Source organism: Eurypyga helias, unplaced genomic scaffold, assembly GCF_000690775.1.
Source record: "Eurypyga helias isolate BGI_N326 unplaced genomic scaffold, ASM69077v1 scaffold28928, whole genome shotgun sequence".
In the NCBI taxonomy this organism is placed as follows: Eukaryota; Metazoa; Chordata; class Aves; order Eurypygiformes; family Eurypygidae; genus Eurypyga; species Eurypyga helias.
This window is the reverse complement of record NW_010268140.1, coordinates 28,800-48,327: the sequence shown is the minus strand read 5'-3', so window position 1 is coordinate 48,327 and position 19,528 is coordinate 28,800. Positions and strand designations below refer to the sequence as shown.

The following is a 19,528-nucleotide window of genomic DNA, read 5'->3' as shown; positions in this document are numbered from 1 at the left end:
CTCCCATTTCCAGGGCTTTTTAGGTATTCTAAAGTAACTTCTGCTGAATAAGCCAGTAGGTCAGAAAGGGTGTTCTACAAGTGCACTGTTAGGTTGGTTGGTTTTTAATTAAGGTTGAATTGATCACCACTCCTTTCATTCCTCTCTTCATGGGACGACATCAGGATTTCTTTTGTTTGCTACTGATAGCATAGGATGAAGGTACCGCATAGTAGATCCTCTGGAAGCAAATCTGTCATTAGCTTTTCAACTGATCATAGATTTTCTAGGGACTCTGTCAAGCTTGTTCGACTCCATTCCTTGATGAGTGATAGATCACTGGCTGCAGCAACCTAACAAAATGTTCATTCTGTCCTCAGCCCATTGTTCAAGGTGGTTTTTGAAGAGCCTGACTGTCCTGTGCTGTATCTCTGCTAACAGGGGTTGATCCACTACTATAAGGCTGTGTTGTTTGTGCCTGTTTTTTCTACACAAGCTGCAGCTGGTGCTCTTCTTCCACCTCTCTCTTCATCCGCCATCGCAATGGCATTTTCATAAACCTCCATCGTTTTCAGCTGGTTGTCTTTGGCACCCTCCTGTTCTGCATTGACTTTGCAGCACTTGCAGAAGCCACAGCAGTGCTTCCCACAAAAGGAGAGTGAAGACATAATCATATTGTCCCAGGGCTCCAGGGAGTGCATCCAGATGGGCAAGAAATCCCAATTTTGGAGCTTCTCAGGCAGTGAATGTGGTCGTTTGGACTGCATAATATTAATTACAATCACAGCAATAAAAAGAGCTAACAGGGGGAGACAAACACCCAAAAGGACTGGCCAGCCTGCCAGTGACAGACCAAATACAAACAAAGGCAAAAGAAAGAAGCAGACGAGAAGATAAAATATAGCAAACCATCTGTACTTGGCTGTTACGTTTCCCAAGGTCTTGCACATGCGGATTGGCAGCCGGGTAAAAGGTAGTGGGTAAAACAGAATAATCCCAGAGATATTGAAGAAAAAGTGGCACAAGGCAATCTGAAAGCAAAAACATTAGAGAAGTTCATGAACTAAAATGCTTTAAATGCTTCTACTCACAAGATAATAACTTCCAGTGGCATTAAGACTCCATAGTGTCCCTTTCCCTTGCATCCCACTGCTTTTTCTTGTCTTTCGTGCCATTTCACTGCAAGGCTTTTCCTAGCATGAAGCAAGGACTCAGTCATACCTCAAACATTGTGAGGATCATGGCGTACAAACAGGGGAGAGCATTTGTAACCAAGGCAAGCCTAAAGGGCACGGCATATCTCCCTGCAGATGGAGAAGTCTTAAAATGCAGCTTTCCACTGCAAGAAATGGAGTCCATCAGAAATAAAGCTGACAGACCAAAGAGCCATTGGGAAACAATCCTGTTTCTAGTAAGGCGTGAGAACTACACAAGAATGGCTCATTATTGGGCTCTGCATCCGTAAGTTTTCAGACGGGAAAGTGTAAATTAGGTATCACATACAGCCTATTGAGAAATTGCTAATGGTACAAACCTGGATTTTCCAAACATTAGCTAAGTTTATAGGGCACTGAGGAGATTCCTGGAATTTGACTTTGCCTGGGACTTTTATAATCATTTGGTTCACATTCTTCAACATCGCTTTTTTAAAAAATAAGCATGAAGAGCGTGCTAAAGCTTTCAGAAGTTGCTTAGACAGAATAAGCACATGTGAAACAAAACAGTACATTCCCTGCTCACCTTATCTTATTTTCATTCTATACCTGTTATCAGACTAAAGTAAACATGAAAGTACAGGGGTTTATTTTTAAAGTATGTTATAAAACCAGCAAGTTATCATGAAATCTGAGCTTGGTCAAGATGATATCTTCTCGTGATTATATCTGTTCTATCATGCCTGGGGACAAATAAATGACTTCTGTAATTTTCTTAATTCATTGTGGCTAGTAAAAAACATTCATCCTACTCACAAAGGAAACTTCATTATCTTTCCAGTCTTTGATGTAGAGGGTTCATTCACATGTTATCTTCTGTGTGGAATGTTCTTTACTGGGTGGTAAATGGGAACCCAAAGCCAGGCTGCCTACTTTTCAAATAGTCTGAGGCAAGGAGGAATTCAATAAAACCCACTCAGATTAGATTTACAATGAGAAAATAGATGTCCTGATGTTCACTGCAACCTCAGGTAGGTAGACAGCTTGCCATCTTTCGGGTTGTACAGCCTCCACTTAGGTTACAGGAGTCCCTACACACTGCATGAACAGAGTTAGGGTCATTATTTAGTAACCCTCAAAGGGAACTACCTAAGAGGGCTGTCAGAGATGTGGGCACCGAATTCTAAGCTGCAGGGACCCCACACTTGGGGGTCAAGTGGCCAACCCTGCTGCAGTTCTAAATTAATTCAATCAGATCAAGCCTAATTTATAAAAGCAAGATTTTACTATTTATCAACATCCTGAGGATGCTTAGTAGAAGTGTTTTGCTCTAGTAGTCAAAATGAATGAGCTGCCATTAATAGCTCAACATCAAGCACGACATCCATGGCCTATCTGCATCAGAGTCAACTTTGTCAGGTTTTTCTTCAGAAAAGTTGCAACTTCTAAAGGAAGTCAAGGAAGCATTGGCTGATACTGACCTGTAACGAATATTTTAATGTACTCCCTGGACTTGCTAAAGCTGCAAGTATAGCTGTTGTGGTTGTGCCAATGTTAGCTCCTAAGGTCAGGGGATAAGAGCGCTCAATGCTTATAACGCCAATGCCTAGGAGAAAAGAAACAGGATTGAGTGGTTTCAGAGCGATAGAGAGGATAAAACACGGGGATAAAGAACACAGTATTGACAACTTACCAACAAGGGGTGTGATAGCTGATGTGAAAACAGAACTACTTTGGACAACAAAGGTCATGCCAGCCCCTGCAATCATAGCCAGGTATCCAGCTAGCCAAGTAAAAGGATATGGGAAATCTGAAAAAGTAGAGGGAGAACATTGTCTTTAGGATAACAGAATGCTCCATGTAACAGTAACACAGCAGCAAAGAGACTGTTAAGCATTTCAGCTGTAGATGTATTGTTTGCACATTGTCTCTTACATGACAATTTTGGGTCAGAGTCAGTTCTACTACTCTAAGTTACTGTGTTCGCTGTATTCCCTCTCCAGCCTTCAACCACTGGCACCTTTTGAGAGAGATACTAGACTAGGTAGACACTTGTCATGACCAAGGGGAGGATTTATGTTGTAATGCAATGAGGTATCAGAAATGTTTCCACAGAGGTCAACACAACACCTTCGAGGTCTCTCGAGTGCCTTGGGTTTGGCAACCAGGCACCCACTGCACAGATGGAAAGCTCTGAAGACCATCCCGAGAAAATCAGGTTGTTTGTTCTAACTAGTTTCAAGCAGATCATGTCCTAAAAATTCAGTTGTTAACTCTTGGAAAGAAAAGATAATCACATTGACTAGAGAAACAAGGTACAATGGCCCCCTGTATTCTGCAGGTTTATGAGTGAGCCAAGAAGACAGGAATTACTCAGTCAGGAAGACACAGAGGAACACAGAGGAGGTCACACATGAATGGTAACCAGCAGCTGATTACTTTCTACCCCTCGTTTTTGATTCTGACAGTGTTCTTTGCCCAGGAGAAGAGAAGACAACATGGGGACCACTTTGTTGCCTTCCCCATTTCTGTGAACCCTCTCTTCAACCACAACCAGAGACAGGCCAGAGCTGCTTTTCTCTGCTACAGGTTCTAACCTCTCCATTCAAGGGAGGATGAGGAAAAAGCAGTCAAGTGAAAAATAAAACATTTGCACCCAATGGATCTGGGCTGAAAAAACACCTGGAGAACACAGCGAAAGACAGCACATACCACTACTCCAGGCTGCCTTATCCTACTGAAGAGAGGGTTAAGGAGTGGAACTGGGCAAGCAAAGGGAATTAGATCATTAGTCACCACAAACTTTTTTTCAACTTGCTTTAGAAGAAACATGCAGGCTCTGTGCCAGAGCAAGCAATCACCATCTCAGCACTTCAGTGCTATCTTTTGAGGATGGGAAGATTACATTTCTAACAGCTAATGATTATACATCAAGAAACAGAGCCTGGACTTTGGTCTCTGTTGCTGTTAATCTGCTGCAGTTCACAAGCAAGCTGTTCACTAATAGATTTTTAGAAGAAAGAAAATAATACGGTGAGGAGAAAAAATGTTGGGGGCAGGGGGTGATTTTGGTTTAATACTGTTTTCTTTAAACTGTTCTATAATACCTGCCAGAACAGGAGATATCAATAAATGTGTTCAGTGTCCTTGTCATTCCTAAAAACAATCACCAGGAAAAGCAGATAATTACCAGTGTTGATTGTCTTCTTGATAACGCTCGCCACTTGTCCTTTAAGCACAGAGTTTAATAGCTTAACGATCATCACCAAACAGGAGCAGAGAACAAGCAGGGACAAAGCCAGGAGGATGAGACCGATGGCAAGATCAGGCAGGTCTGTGTCTGCAAAGAGATGCCGGCCTGAAAAAGAAAGGGAAAATTAATTGGCCTAGCTACATTTTTACTTGTGAGCCCGAGCCCAGCTCTGGTTTCCATACATGCCCCTAAGAAAATGGAACCACAGCACACACAGAGTGAAAGGCACCTCCCTTGCTCCACAAAAGCTGTGTCTGAGGGAGGCAAGAAGGACTCTGGTACGGACATGCTACTAAAACACACAGCGGGCACCCCTGCGGGGCAGGCAGGAGCTGGCTGACCATACACACAGGAGAGGAGTACAACGGTGTGTGGAAATTTTGGCGTGCTCCTAGCCTGACGGTGGGTCGGCTCTTCCCAAAAGGCGGCTGTGTGCCCCAGAAGGGCTGTCTGAGCGCCTGACGGGCACGCGTAGGGATGGAGATATCCAAGCAACCATTACAGCCAAGTAATTGTAGCTCTCAGTCACCTGAAGAGCAAGGGTGACATGATACTGAAGGCCTCAATTACTGATACCAGGGAGCATGGAAAGAGATCCAACTGCAGCCAGATAGGGTGGTGCTGCCTGTAACTCCAGCTGTACGGCTATAACAGCGCACGGGCTGCTCTGGCTGCACCTGCAGCAGTACCCTGTGTCCAGATACGGGCCAGTGACTCTTGATACACCTCTGCAGTGGTCTGCTAACACCATTAGAAAGCTATAGACGTTTGTAAAGATACTACCTAAGGAGAAATAGCGCTACAACTTACATTTACTGATATATTCCGTTTCAGTTACATTCTTGATGGTCCATGTCAAATTTCCTTCAGTCCAGCAAAGGTCAGGAGATGTGCAGTTTTCTGATGGTGGAATTGTAACGTTCTGCAGTGTCTGAAGATTGGCAGACAAAGAAGATACTTCAGTCACCTACAGCCCTTCAATAAGAGCTCATGCAAAGGTCTAGGTTTTTACTGCAACTCAGCATTCCTCAACTGAAGATGGATTTGTATGCTGGAGTGTAAGTTGGTGCCACATTACTGACAAGGCAAAATTTCTTGCAATCTTAAAATTGTGCTGTTACTTAAGTCAATCAATACAATATTTAAAGATTAAAATATCCCCCAAACCTTCCTCATTGTAATAACCATAGCACCAAGCCATCAGTAGCTAAGAACCTTAGCTACAGACGTCAGGGTTCATGGAAAGAGGTTCATGTTGGGATGCGACTGAGGGGACAGTGGCCAATGTAAATAATTTGAATTACTTTCCTCTTCCTCCAACAAGTTCAAGTCAAACTTGTAGGGGTTTCATGTGTTTTTGTAATTTGACTACATGCTTGGGCAGTAGTTATGCAACCAAAATACAGACAAACAGAAAAAAAAATGTGTATATGGAAATGCACTTTCCATATAGCTGCTTCTTCTAAGAGTGGGGGGACCGTAGGACTCACAGGCTCAGACCTCACTGAGGGTTGGGCTGTGCCTGCCCGGGCAGTGCAGAGAAGGGGTGAGGGCCTGGAAGCAGTACAGCTGCCTGTGCATCCTGCCTCCCCTGAGATGAAACACCAAGCTCCCAGCAGCGTAACCTGAGCAGAGTTTCACATTAGCACAGCTCTGCTCCTGGCACCAGTTCCCTAGCTAGCATTTCACTGGCCACCCAGACCACCATTCAATAGGAGATGGGCTCCTCTAAAACCCAAACTCTTCATTTTAACCTCTGCCGTGTGTCCTTAAGTATCTCCTGCCTCAGGACTTCAGGAATTGCTTTTCTATACATACCAACAAGCAGGATAGTGTAATTAGAGATCCAAGTTATATTTAACATTCTAATTGTTAATTAGCTGAACAATGCAAACCAAACACTCAGCTCCACAGTTTACCAAAATATTCATTGGTGTCAATGTGGACAACAGATCCCTTCAAGCTGCACTGTGGCTTGGGTGAAGAACAATGGGACGTAGCCCCACAGAGGCTTTCTGCAAGGGCAGTTTTCCAAGAAAACTGCAAATAACCAGCTGCCACCAGATCACCCTAAGACATGTAAGACTAAAGCTGGGTAGAACAATAAATAAATGGTGGGCAAAAAGATATTTTCTTTGGTCTAGACTGCAGATTTTTTCCATGTTCAGGGAGTCAGTAGGAGTATAAGATTTTAAAGGCATTTGGATATGAAAGCAATAAAAGACTTGGCTCCCAACCACCAGTTCTGATAAGCAAGAGCCTGCATGGTACCGAAAGCAGCAGCTCAAGCTCACCACAGGTATGATATCCTTGGTTTAAGTGGAGCAAAAACTATGTTAAATTGCTCTCGTTCTTTTTCTGCTGAAAAAAAATACTAATTTGAAATTCTAATTTCACAATCCTATGATAAGCAGTGTCAGCTACAGATCAGTAGTATATTTCCTGAGGAACCTGACAATGAATTTAGCATGATACTCACCACATTGGTTTCAGTTACACACCAAATCTTTACCAGGCTTTTGTTTTTTGCTGATTCATCATTTGTAGCAATTGCATTTATTACTGATTTATCAAGCTTTTAAAAAGAAAAAGGAAAACCAGCATTATTCCAACTTGCATCACACACTTCTGTTCAGCTCTACTCAAATAACTCCCTTTGGAAGCTCAGCCACATAAAGCCTGCATGACCATCTCTAACACTGGAGCTGCTGCCCAACAGGTAGGTGGGTGTTTACTCCCCCCAAAATGTACAACTCTATGCACACATACTGTGCCTCATTCTCCCCAAGTCACCCTCCACCTCATCTCACCTTTCTGTTTGAACAACTTCACTGACACAACTGTCTAAATGTGTTTGCTGTCATTTTCAGAGCCGTGCACATCCCCTCTGCCCTCCATCTGCCCCACCAGACGCGTGCGAGTTTCCCATCATTTCTGTGTCATCTACACAAATCCCACACAGATCTTCTGGATGTGCTAGGCTGTCTCAGCTAGTACTACCTGCCAATGTCTGGGCAACAGCCTGCCATCCCATCCATTCCACGTGCCTGAATTTGTCCTCACCCGCCTTCCTAGTCCTCCTAGCTAGATTTGTTATCATTAAGGTGAAACATGGGGTAAATAGAAACAGAAAAACAGAGCTGGGGCTTTATGAAATGTGAATAATAAGAAGAGTCCATCAGTGAACAAACTTTACCCCGAGGACACACAAAGAAGTGAGTGGGAGCACCCCAGAGTCAGAGCATTTGATCAGCTGTGACTGAACCGAGTGAGCAGTTTTCTTGAAGAGAGAAAGAGCTTACCTCGATGATGAGCTTTGTAAAGGGGTCTGTAATAACTTTTAGTAGCTCAGGGGCATCCTCACCACTTTCAAGATGAAAAGACTCAACTATAACATTGGTGAGATGGTAAAGATAGCCAGAAATAACTTCAATGGGCAACAGCGCAAACACAGCGAGCCAGTTAAAGAAATCATGGATTGTTGCCCCAGCAAAGGCCCTGCAAGAAGAAATTAAAAAACAGAGTTGTTTTTAATTAAATAGCATGTGCACAACATACACGAAATAGGAAATCATAGCGGTTGGGGATGGAGCCCATTTCAAAAGGGGAATCATTTCGTTTCTGGGGTCACAGGAGACAGCTGCTTTGTTATAGAGCACCAAGGTGTCTCCACACCGTTCACCAAGTGAAAGATCCAGCCAGGGGAGTGAAATAAGGCAAACTAGAAAAGCCAAAAGTGAGCCTTAACACAAAGCTGCCAAGAGTACTTGTCTGAAGAAAGAAGTGACAGTACAGCCTACATTTATTTTGTCTCTCACCCATTTTTGGTACATTTTTAATCCTCAACCAACTCAATCCCAACTGCGTGGCCCTTTGCAGGCCTCTCACATGTTCTTGCAAGCTGTTGGTGTACAGCTGCCTTCCAGCTTCTCCTCCACAGCCTGAGGAGCCACAGCTCTTCCCCCAGAGGCACTCCTTTCCACCTTCCTAATAGCTGCTTGTGGTCCTCTTAATTCTCTGCAACCTGCCTGTATTTGTTTTAAAACACAGCTCCTTAAATTAAGTGATGTGGAGGAAAAATTCCTTGAAATGCTAAGCCTTTATGTTCCTACTGACATACTGCTTTAGGGGAAATCAGGGGGAACATTCAAAATAGGCCAACAAAACTGACAGTGCTACCACCTTCAGTTTACAGACCACTGTTAACGTATGTTAAAAACCAACTTCTTTCTCATTATTATTTGTATTCTTTTCCTGACCAGATACTAATAAGATACTTCGCCGTTAGAATGTAAGTGACAGACGATAGCACAACCAAAGATTCAGGACAGTAAACCTTGGAGGTATGTGTTTTGGCTAAGTGTATTTCACACCCCTGGTATGCCCTAATGACAAGGTACCAGTGTCTCATATCCCCCCCGAAGTTTACTGCCCATCTCCAGTGAGCCATGAGCTCTCTCGGTGATAATGTCAAATGGCAGTCTAAATTTGCCACTGTATAGATTGGAGAGCCAGAACACTTCATTTCTCTAGAGTTACCAGCTGTTGCTTACCATAGACTTAAAAAACCTTCAACAATGAAGTCCCTTTTAAGGATACTAGACCAAAATAATGCAATATTAACTTCTTGTACAGCCCTCCCATAATTAAGAGATAATCAAAGGTGGGTAGTATAGTGGGAGCAGCTAAATATTTATCCTTGTGCAAAATCCAGTTAAAAATGGAGGATTCTTACAAAACCACAAGTCTGGGTTAAAGGAACCCAATATGCTTTTTTTCAAGTACATGAAGCCATATATCTAGACAGCATTATACCTTGGTCATGGCCATGCTTGTGACTTTCCCAACCAGACATTCAAATTTTGGTCAACAGAAAGGTTGGATGGCAGTGGTAGTGACAGGGAATATAGAAGGAAACTTACAAAGAGAGAAAAGCAACTTTTCAGATCTAGTGTTTAAGTTCAATACCTTCTAAATTCATTCCTGTCCCCAGCTTGCATGAGTGCCACAATCGTGTTTGTAACCGAGGTGCCAATGTTTGCCCCCATTATGATAGGAATAGCTGATCGAACAGTTAGCACTGGAAAGCAGAAAATGAAAGCATTGAATGAAAAAACCCCAGATCATCAGCAACCTCTTTGATCCAATCAAAATTAACATCTATTAACGTCACTGGAACCCTGATTTCCCTTGATGTCATTGGGATTAGACGCTCTGATCCAGGTATGTCTGATTTAATCAAGTCCCCTGGGAACTTGGTATCCCATAGTCCCATGACCCCCACTGAAACTTCAGCCCATGGTTATCCCTTTTCACGACGTCAGAGGGCCAGAGTAAGGTAATATCTATTCTTTCCCAGACATTTTCCTACTTAATGCAGAATTCAGAAATGATGCCACAGAAACAAATGAAGATCAGTAACTGGCTACATGAGAAAAGTATGCAGATACTTCCAAAATTAATGCACTCAATGTCAAGGCTTCCCATCACTTTCTTTGCAGTTATGGACTTACTATTGTTACTATTACTACTACCACTATTATTACTTCTAAAATTTTATATCAGGGCAACAGCTGTGAAAATCTTTTCCCGCAGTCTCTACTCTTACACTCAGAGCTACTACAACTTGAACACAGGTGGGAATGTTTGCACCCCAGAACAAGACTTATGAGTGATCTCTAGGGAGACACTGTGAGCAGACTTACGTGTGGAGGACACCATGCTGACCACAATGGACGAAGAAGTGCTGGAGCTCTGGACCATAACGGTCACCAGAACTCCAATCACCAATCCCGCAACAGGATTAGACAGCACTGAATCATCTTGAAAAATGTCCCCTGCTGCTTTACCTACAAAAAACATATTCTCAGAGTGAGGGAAGTGCAAGGTAAAGTCCATAGGAATTATCAGAGCATTAATTAAAGATCATCCAACCATTTAATCACTACATATATTGCCATGCTTGTCAGCAAAAAAATGTACAGGGTGATGTAGCTCGGGTATCCAAATTCAGGTCCTGAACTCTCAGTTTCTCAGTTATCAAGGAATACTTTATATTCACTCATTTCAGCAACTGAACAAGCTCTACTGAACTCCGCAGAGAACCACATAGAACCACAGCCATCGGAGGAAAGGCTGTAGGATTAACAACCACACATGCATAGATTTGAATGTTATTTCTGCCTTGATATTTTTGGTTACTGCATCAAGGAAAACTATTTTAATAATCCTGAGTGATTTTCTTCCTGTAGCTTTCTGTGTTTCCCAAAATCCCAAATACCTCCATACAAGCTCACATATTTCCCTGATAACTGCTTCTGAATCCATCAGCAGAATTCATCCCTTGGAGACAGGTAAATGTAAAAGATACATTTCAATAGTTTTCATTTTTGAAAGGTTTGGGGGACATGTCAGTGCTGGATGCTTTGATCAAAAGTGCAATTTTCATATTTCACCTTGTTAAAATGTCTTTCCCATGGGACTGATTTATACACAGATGTATTCATGTAAACTGTCACTAAAGTAACAGGAACCTGCTAAGAAATCGGGGCCAATAATCTCTACATCAACAGCTCTTTGGAATTTGGGAAACAAAGGCCTTTTCAAACAAATGAAGGTTAGTCTTCAATCAGAACTACTTTCCTCTGAATCTATATGTAAACATAAATCATAAATAAATTCATAGTTTATTCTTGCTATTTTAGATGTTTTCATACCTCCTACAAGTTGAAAAGCAGAGCTCAGTACATCCAGAGAACACACGAACAAGTAGAGCAATCCAAGTAGCATAATGAACTTCCCTATCCCATAGAGTACACGAATGATTTTTCCTTTTCTATCCAGTTCTGCAAAACAAATACATTATGCATAAGACTTGCTTAGTGTATCTGGTTTTCTCTCTGGAACAGTCTAGTGCACAAGCAGAAACTATGGAATCAAAGACCATGTTGTGTCCCCAGTGTGTGATTAAACCCAAAAGAATGTCGTTCCTTACCAAATTTTAACTGCAGCAGCAGGTAGTATGTTTACCTAGTTTTACCATGTGAAAACTTTTGGTATATGACAAAAGCCTTATGAGGTCTGAGATTGACCCTCAGTTTCACACAGTCATCCTACTGAGTAAAGAAAGACCAATAAGACCCTGGATATAAACCCACATTAGCTTAGCACTGTTTTCCATATATCATCTTGTGTTTTGAGGAGGGTAAGTACCAAGATTTCTTGATTCTTCTTAACTGACTAAATATAACATCCCCATTCACTGTTGGGAAAGGTGAGACAGAGAGTAAAGCCTGCATCTGAAAACTCCTCAAATCTTCAATTCTGCAGCAAATGTCATTTCAGAAAAGTAACTGAGACACAGAGAGCAAATGTGATGGGAAAGATAAATGCAGGTAACTTATTTACTGAGAAATGGCTACCTGACCACTTGACTCCAGTGTCCTGCAGTTCCGGCAGAGCCCATGGGTCATCTTCTTCTGGCCTTGTTTCATCTATCAAGGCTATTGTGGAAAACGCAGGTTGAATTTCCCCTTTATTTCCAAGTGAAGCCACGTTGCCTGATGAAATAGAATATTAAAAAAAACCCCCACGGTTTAATTACTTCCTATCTTCTCCCAAAACTTACATATCTCTAACTCACAGGTGAGCAGACGTTACCTTTGTGATTTTCTCCTTCTTTCCCAGCCATGTTCTGGTTTTGTTTGGAAGAGTCCCCAATATAGTTATTAGTTTCAGGTTTATCCACCTCAGGCCAGGGAGCCATGATCTGTGACATGTAACGAGGTAGAGCTGATTAAAATGCACGTGTAGTCAAAATCCTCAATTTACAACAGGGTATGTGAGAAATATGATTAAGAGCATAAGAGATAGAGTCTTTATGAATTATTCCTTTATTTGCAAAACTGATTTCTCAATTACTTTTTAAATCACATGGTTTATTTGTGCCATTTACATAATTAAAAAAATATTTCCATCTCATGTCCTTATTTTTGTTCACTTCCAGGAACTTCACTGTCAGGAAAGTAAATATTCTTCTGCTTTCCAAACTTTAGGCATTCTTTAATTCATTTTATCTCCTTTTGGCAAAAAGTCAGGGGACTGTTTCACTTTCTTCCACCTTCTGGATTTAACAGACTGCCTTTACCAAACTGGTAATTAATATACAGACCTTATCAACGAAAGTTCTTCCCTAAAGCACTGCCTAGTCTGGGCCATGCAGGCTAAACACAAATCGTCTCGTTGCCTTTACTGGTTCATTCCCATAGAAGCATGGAGGGAAACGTGAACCTAGAGAAGGTGAAGGAAGATCGCAGTGTGTCCCATGGGAAGATCCCATGCTTGCTGAATGACCGGACAAGAGCGTAATTAGGCATCAGTGGCGATTCGCAGGTCCGTATCTGCCTGTAACCCACAGCTGATGCTGCAGGTGAAGCTGAGTTAGCAACAGCAAGGTCAGGTTCCCCCATCTCACAGGGGGTCTCTGCCTTCTGAACCTCTTCCTTCCTGACCCTGATGAATAGATTTGACATGCCTTGTAATATTAACCAATAACAACTTAAAATATAAGACATCACATGGCCAAATCCTGCCGGCACAGGTACAAGCACATGTGACAGACCTAGCCCAGGTGCAAGAGGAGAAGCCAGCTGTGCCTTGAACCAAAACCTGGAAAGACCTACTTACTTACTTCACCAGTACCGGAGGGACATGAAAGTGGGGGAAGGTGGCCATGGGGAGCCGAGGCAATAAATGACAATTTTTCTACCTTTCCAGACTTGTAAGGCTATTGGTTAGCTCAGCCAGCATGACCCAAAATGGAGCGGAAAGGATGGGAGAAGTAAACCCTGCCCAGAAAGGCCTCACCCTTGGGTCTGCCTCTTCCACCCGCTCTCTCTGCCACAGGGGTCGGTCGGTGCGGTGGGCAAAGCTGTGCCGCAGCTGCCACGCCTGGCATCCACCCGCTGAAACATGGGTGGGTGTATTCACCGGCAATGCTCCTCAGAAATAGGGCACCTGTGCCAACCTCCAACAGCCAGAGTCACAGTTGGTGTCCTGGTCTATAAACAAGGTCCGCCTGCACTGAGCAGCCACTCTAAGGGAGTATAATTAACCACTCATTTAATCATAATCCTTTATGTAGCTGATAGTGAAAATGTTTTTTTCCCTGCCTATGTCAATAAGACACAAATTCTCCCCCTTTAGCTGGGGAAGAAATGTCACACACACAAAACCACTCATGCCTTACTGTAACAAAGGAGGGTATTGTTTTCTGGCACTCCACAAAGAAAAGAGTATCTGCCCTTCCACATTAGCAGGAAGAATTATTCTCCAATCTCATTAGCAAAAGCTATGCTTTTACACATTCTTTATCTGTGACGTAAGATCCAGAGCAGCTCCCAAGATACACAAAGAAAGATCTCAGAACAGATGGATGAAAATCACTCTTGCTTGTTTCAACACGGGTTTCCATTTGCTTGGAGCAAATTCTCATGTTTTCTCCCATGCCAGCACAACCTCCAAGCCCCACCCATGACAGAACACCTCTGGCTTGTTAAACAAGTTTCATTTATACATGTTCAGCATTTAAAGACCTCTAAAAAAAACACCCTGCTCAGCACAAGTGCTTCTTAAGTGAAATGCAATTGTGAAAATGCATTGGAAATTCAGACGCGAGTCGCACTGACAACATATTCCCACCATGGAGAGACACGGAATACGCTGGATACCACCAGCCCTAGAGATGCCATCAGTACTGTTACAGCTCTTTTGTTACGCTCAGGGTGGAAATGAAGAATTCAGCCTGCATGATCACTGCATGGAAACTGAGCTGATGCATTCGCTGGAGAAAACGGAGCTTAAAAATTTCAGCAGACAAACAGCCTCTATGTCTCCTAAATAAACTCTCCCCTTTTGAGGATTCAGCAGGGCATTTTTTCATAATAAGCATCTCTCATGTCCCTGAGGTCCTCAGGATCCCACAGGTACGTCATGTATTATTACTGGTTTTGTTTTATGTGATTAAATAACTTAGAATGAGAGTTGACCACCGCTGTGGAGGAAGTTTTTTTATAGGTATGCATGTAAAATTATTCATATGATTCCTAGTCAACCTCTGATTTGGGAAGGTAGGCTTGATTACCGGACATCCTTACAGTGTCGACCTTGGGCATTTGGGTTTGCAGAGGTATTACTGAAAAAGCCCATTCTGTGTGATTGGTATCAAAGGCTGATGAAAGCAGAACCATCTAGATCCTTGAAGCACTTCCAAAGCTGTCAGCTTTCTCCAGATCCCAACTCATGTTAAGAAGAACAGCTGAGAAGATAGTTTACAGCCACCTGATACTCTCTTTGCTAGAGTAACAGCTACTTACTGTTAATTAATCTCTGTGCTACCGGCATAATCTACATTCTACACTTTTCCCTTCAAAGAATGCTTCCTTGGCCCAAATACAGACATTAATGTATTGAGAAAATTCTCCGAAGAAAACCTGGGTGCTGAGCAGTGGGTGACAAAGCTAACTGCATTATTCCCCGGCAGCTCGTACTAGCTGTGTCTTTGGAAAGGCTGACGTCATGTGCGGTACAAAAGACCAACATCACTTGACGCAAGATATAAATGACAATGAAAACCCTAATGGTGGTTTACTTCTGAACACTGAACACTTAACTACGCTGCAAAGGAACATGTTAGAGAATGGGCAGAGGATGGGCCGGTGACGCCGCACACCACAACAAGGAGCTACGTTCAGCTGGACACACCAGTCCGGGCCCAAAGGCAGGATAGCCACAATTGCTTGATGAGGTGCCCGGAGTGATGAGCTCTGCTTGTCCCCGTGCCAGCCCGGGTGTCTCAGTGCTGGGCGTCCGGTTCCCGCCTTAGCTGGCAGGGCGCCGGCCAGGGTGCCTGCACCCAGGGCGTAGTCATGGAGCTCTCATCCGGATGAGCGCTGGTGCTTTGGATATCCACCTGTTGGGAGCTGTGCTGAAATGGGAGCTAGTTTCCTCCTGAAAGTGGTAGGTCAAAATATGCTATGCATATTGCAAAGGTCTGAAAACCAATGCCTGCACAAACTGTAATCCAGCCCGTTTCGGTGAACCTCGCGGCAAATCCTCTCACACCATCGTGTGTGCTCCTTTCGTTCTAAGTATAGTCTTTCCTCGCCTTCGGAAAATGCTAACTATGTGTGACATCCTTTCTAACTCCGAAAGAAACTGAAACCTCCCACTCCTAAGAGGGAGACAGATGGAAAACAATGGCATTGCATTCTGAAATAAAATGTGAGAGAGAGTCGAAGCCAAAGTGGGTTTCTGTGGTTTTTATACCCATACTGATGCTCTCACTGCAGCACTTCAAGGAGTTAAAATCTCTGGGGAACTACCTGAGCAGCACAGGGTGTCATGCAGCTGCCCCATATTGCCTCCCCCAGTGACTCACTGGGCTGTAACAACACTGCCTCTCTTGCAGGGCTACACTCCCGGTGCTTTTCGGTTTTAAATCAGAAACAGCTGTAAAGGCATTTGAAGTTTGCTGGGTTTAACACAGAGACTATGAACTACCGCTTGCATGTGCCTGGCCGGTATTGTTTGTACCTCTCCACCCGTGACAGCTCACGGAAAGGCCACCTTGTGCCTGAAACAAGACCTACGGGGCAGCAAGCCTTAAAGAAATCTCACCTCCAGGGGAACAGACCCTGTCAGACCAAGATGATATAAGAGTCCTGGAGAAAATAGAAGTGTTTTCAAAACCGACTGGTAATAACTGCAACAACCAGCAACGTGACCGTACCTGTGGCTACAGGTTGCTTAAGCAGCTCCCAATCAAGTTTTGGGTTTGGACAGGCTTTCCCCCCTCGCTCACTCTCAGCCTTTCTACAAAAGCACATCGCCTTCTTGTCATTCACCACTGTGCTACAGTTTTTATGTTAAAAATGGATTTATCAGATAATCTGATAACCGATTATATGACTTAGTAAATATGAATATTTACCACACATTCTTCATAGGAGTAAATATCAAGCTACACAGCAACCCTTCTTATATGCAGTTTGAAGGAATATTGTCTTTGTCCCCTCAAAATGTATCATTTCCAGCATAGAGACAGGAAAGGAAAGACCCTCAGCCAGCACGGATTCATTCAGTAGCTTCACATCAGCTGACAGTTTTGCCCCAGAAACTGTTCCACGGCAGCCACAAAGCCCCAGGTGCAAGAGAACAGGCGACGACTTAAATAAACAGGGGCAATGATTCAGCCTGGCAAGGAGCGAGTCTGGTCTTTGCTCCAGCACCAGCCACCTCCTTGGGGCTTTTTCTCTGCATAAGTTAGCAGGCTTAGCCAGGATGTAAACTTTTAACTAGTGTAGTAGTGAAGGGAAAAACAGATATGTGAAAGCTTAAAAAAAAAAAAAAAGTTCATTGTGCTCACTATTAATTCCTATGGATTCCTGAGACCTATTGCTCACAAGCTGGAATCTAACACATAACAAAACTAAAAAAAACATATAAAACAAACTGGTAAAGAGAACTAATTTCTAAGCAAGTACAGTGAGAAAACAAATCCCAGACGTTAATTTTTGTGTTCACAACCAAACAAAGCACCGGACACTGCCACTGGGGAGCCAGAGCCAGGAAACATCACTCAACTACTTGAAACGCCTACTAGGTATTTAAATAAAACAATTACTGTTTTAAACTAAAACAACAGCAGAAATAATAATCCCACCAACAAGGAAATACAACAGATCTACCCCATCCTGAACAAAAACACAGAGTGAAGAATCGAGAGAGCAGAAAGTAATGACATTAAAAAGACTTACGGATCTAATGGAAGAGCTGCTTTTAAAAGTTACTGAGAAACCGGTTGATTTCTGCCTACTGCCACATTAGTTGAGCTAACTACATTAGACTAATGTATTCCTTTTACCCCCGTGTATCAAACTGAATTAGCATAAGAAAATGTTTCCATGAAGAACTGCCTGACACGGCCATAGTGCAGCACACAGACTTTACACACTATCTATGCTAACACACGAACTGACAGTGTTTCCTTCCAATGTTTCATTAATCATAGCCCAGACATTTTCCAGTATCCAATACCACCGATTACTGTGACTTAAAATCGCACTTCTTTTCAATCCAAATAATAGTTAAAACAACATATTCTTATGCCATAGGTAGTTATTTCTGGGTTGTTGGTTTGGTGGGGTTTTTTTGACAGCTGCTAATAAAATGCTTTTCTTCTTTATCTTATTCCATAAAAATAAATATAGTTATTTGCAGAGAAAAAGTAGCACAGTTTAGTTTTAGAACTATGAATTCTTATCTCTTCCTAAAAATACAAATGCAGTTGAAAGAACACAAGGTGAAAATGCTAACAAGTGGGTGACATTTCACATGCCACTCCAGTTCCCCACATTAGCTCTCTGTTGCCATTCCTTGAGCTGTAAAAGCAGAGCTTTGGATTTATAAGCTAAACAAGTTCAAAAAAGAAGGAAAGAAAACTTAGTCTCAGTTGTTCTTACTTACCACTTCTTTATTCCCAGACAACAGAGCGAACAGATCGACTGGGCAGCCACTGCAACCTGCAATATATATAGACAGGTGTTGAGCAAAGTTTGCTTTCATCACTGCGCACTAACATTCCTATTTTACAGTCCAGAGGCACTGCCTACCTGAGACTTAATGATCACAATCAACCTTTTTTTAGCAGGAGTGGGCAGCAACCAAGAGTGATAAAACTACTGGCTATTTCACACTTATCACATTCTAAAAAATGTCCCATCAGCATTTAAGTGCAAGTTACTAATGTGTTCATGTGAATGCTGGGGAACGGTTTGTTCCAGCCCGAAAAATTGCCCTCCGCCTGATCATTCAGTAATCTTTTTTCCAATAATAATTTTCAAAAAATATTTTGCAATCTCAGAAGCCTGTCAGAAGGGTGCGAAGAAGATGTAGTACTGTTATTTGTCTGCTCAGGTGCCTATTAATCTGCCTAAGAACAGCAGTGAAGGAGAATCAGATAAAAAGCGGTGTAAGTAGGAAACACGTAAGAACTTCTTTGAGAACAGAGGATGGAGTTTCATTCTTATCAGTGCTCAGTGTTTACAATTAAGGCGAGTTCATTAGCATTTTGGCTGTGGCTCTCCTTCCAAATGAGATTTAAAGATGTAAGGACACCTTTGATGACTGCATTCAGATCGCTGGCGAGGAAGACGACCATATAACAAATAGATCTGTTATTCAATAATTGCAGCACGCTATTACCGATTAGACGGAGCAGTCACCAGCAATGCTGTCTGTCCTACTGATGGGCTTCACGAGGAGTTTGAGGGGGGAAGGCTGGTTTAGGTACCGTAGCTTTATTATCTTTGAACTTTTTCTGTTTCAACAGGCAACTTGTACTGAGAAAATAAGCTGTAAACCAGCAGCCTAATCAGCAAATCTGCTTTGTTTGCGTGTGCGCAGTCATATCTCCCGGCAGCTTAGTGACTTAGTAACTTAGAAAAATAAAACTCGCTTTTTGCGTTTTTCAGCCCTGGTGAGACGCCCAGCCTTTGGAGCTGTGAGTCAGAAGTTACTCTTCACCTGCATCGCCATCAGAAATGTTTAATAAGCGGCGACCGTAAAGCCTCCGCAGCCCCGAACGCAGCATCACGCCACGGCAGCAGAACTGACAAGCTCCTCCCGCGGGTGCAGTGGCTGGTGCACCCCCCAATACCCTGGGCAAGGCTGATGCTGGAGCCCAAGGAGGGGAGCACCAGCCCTGCCTCGCCCTTCCTGGCTGGAGATTGCACAGAGCTGGCTGGTGAAAGGAAACGGGTTGTTCTTCTGTGCAAAGCGGAGAGCAGTCCAACGTGGAAAGAAGTGATGGAAAATGGACCCAAGGTCCACCCTGGTGGTTCACAGCCTCAGTTTTCTTAACAGAAGCATATTTTACATTGCATCTAAACCCAGTAGTTTTCATTGATGCCCTAGATGTAGGAAATCAGATGAAGATTTTAACCGGGAATCCTTCTGTTTCTCTGAGCTGTGCCTTATTCCCTCCTGAGTCACTGTTTGTGACACCCAGCTCTGACAGTGAGGAGTTACGAGATGTGCACGTTCCAGGTACTCAGTTACGGCTCAGCCAGAGCGTGGTGACGTC

At 43.0% G+C, this 19,528-nt stretch overlaps 1 protein-coding gene across 1 annotated transcript; it reads right to left on the bottom strand.

Moving 5' to 3' along the window:
* Positions 1 to 274: 274 nt before the first annotated feature.
* Positions 275 to 18,009, bottom strand: SLC34A2 (solute carrier family 34 (type II sodium/phosphate contransporter), member 2). Its single transcript, XM_010157655.1, has 13 exons — positions 17,907 to 18,009; positions 12,046 to 12,177; positions 11,808 to 11,945; positions 11,103 to 11,231; positions 10,092 to 10,235; positions 9,355 to 9,466; positions 7,689 to 7,884; positions 6,866 to 6,961; positions 5,197 to 5,317; positions 4,324 to 4,491; positions 2,827 to 2,943; positions 2,615 to 2,739; positions 275 to 1,010 (listed from the first exon to the last, which is right to left on the bottom strand). The coding sequence occupies exons 1-13, from the start codon at positions 18,007 to 18,009 to the stop codon at positions 435 to 437; spliced, it is 2,157 nt and encodes a 718-aa protein (XP_010155957.1). The 3' UTR covers positions 275 to 434.
* Between the last annotated feature and the right edge of the window lie 1,519 nt (positions 18,010 to 19,528).

Coding starts and splice junctions, on each gene's coding strand:
- SLC34A2 (XM_010157655.1), bottom strand. CDS start 18,009: ATGAAAGCAAACTTTGCTCAACACCTGTCTATATATATTGCAGGTTGC. Junction 10,236..11,102: donor TGCTTTTCAACTTGTAGGAG/GTATGAAAACAT, acceptor TGTTTTTTGTAG/GTAAAGCAGCAGGGGACATT. Junction 4,492..5,196: donor AACGGAATATATCAGTAAAT/GTAAGTTGTAGC, acceptor TTTCTTTTTCAG/GCCGGCATCTCTTTGCAGAC.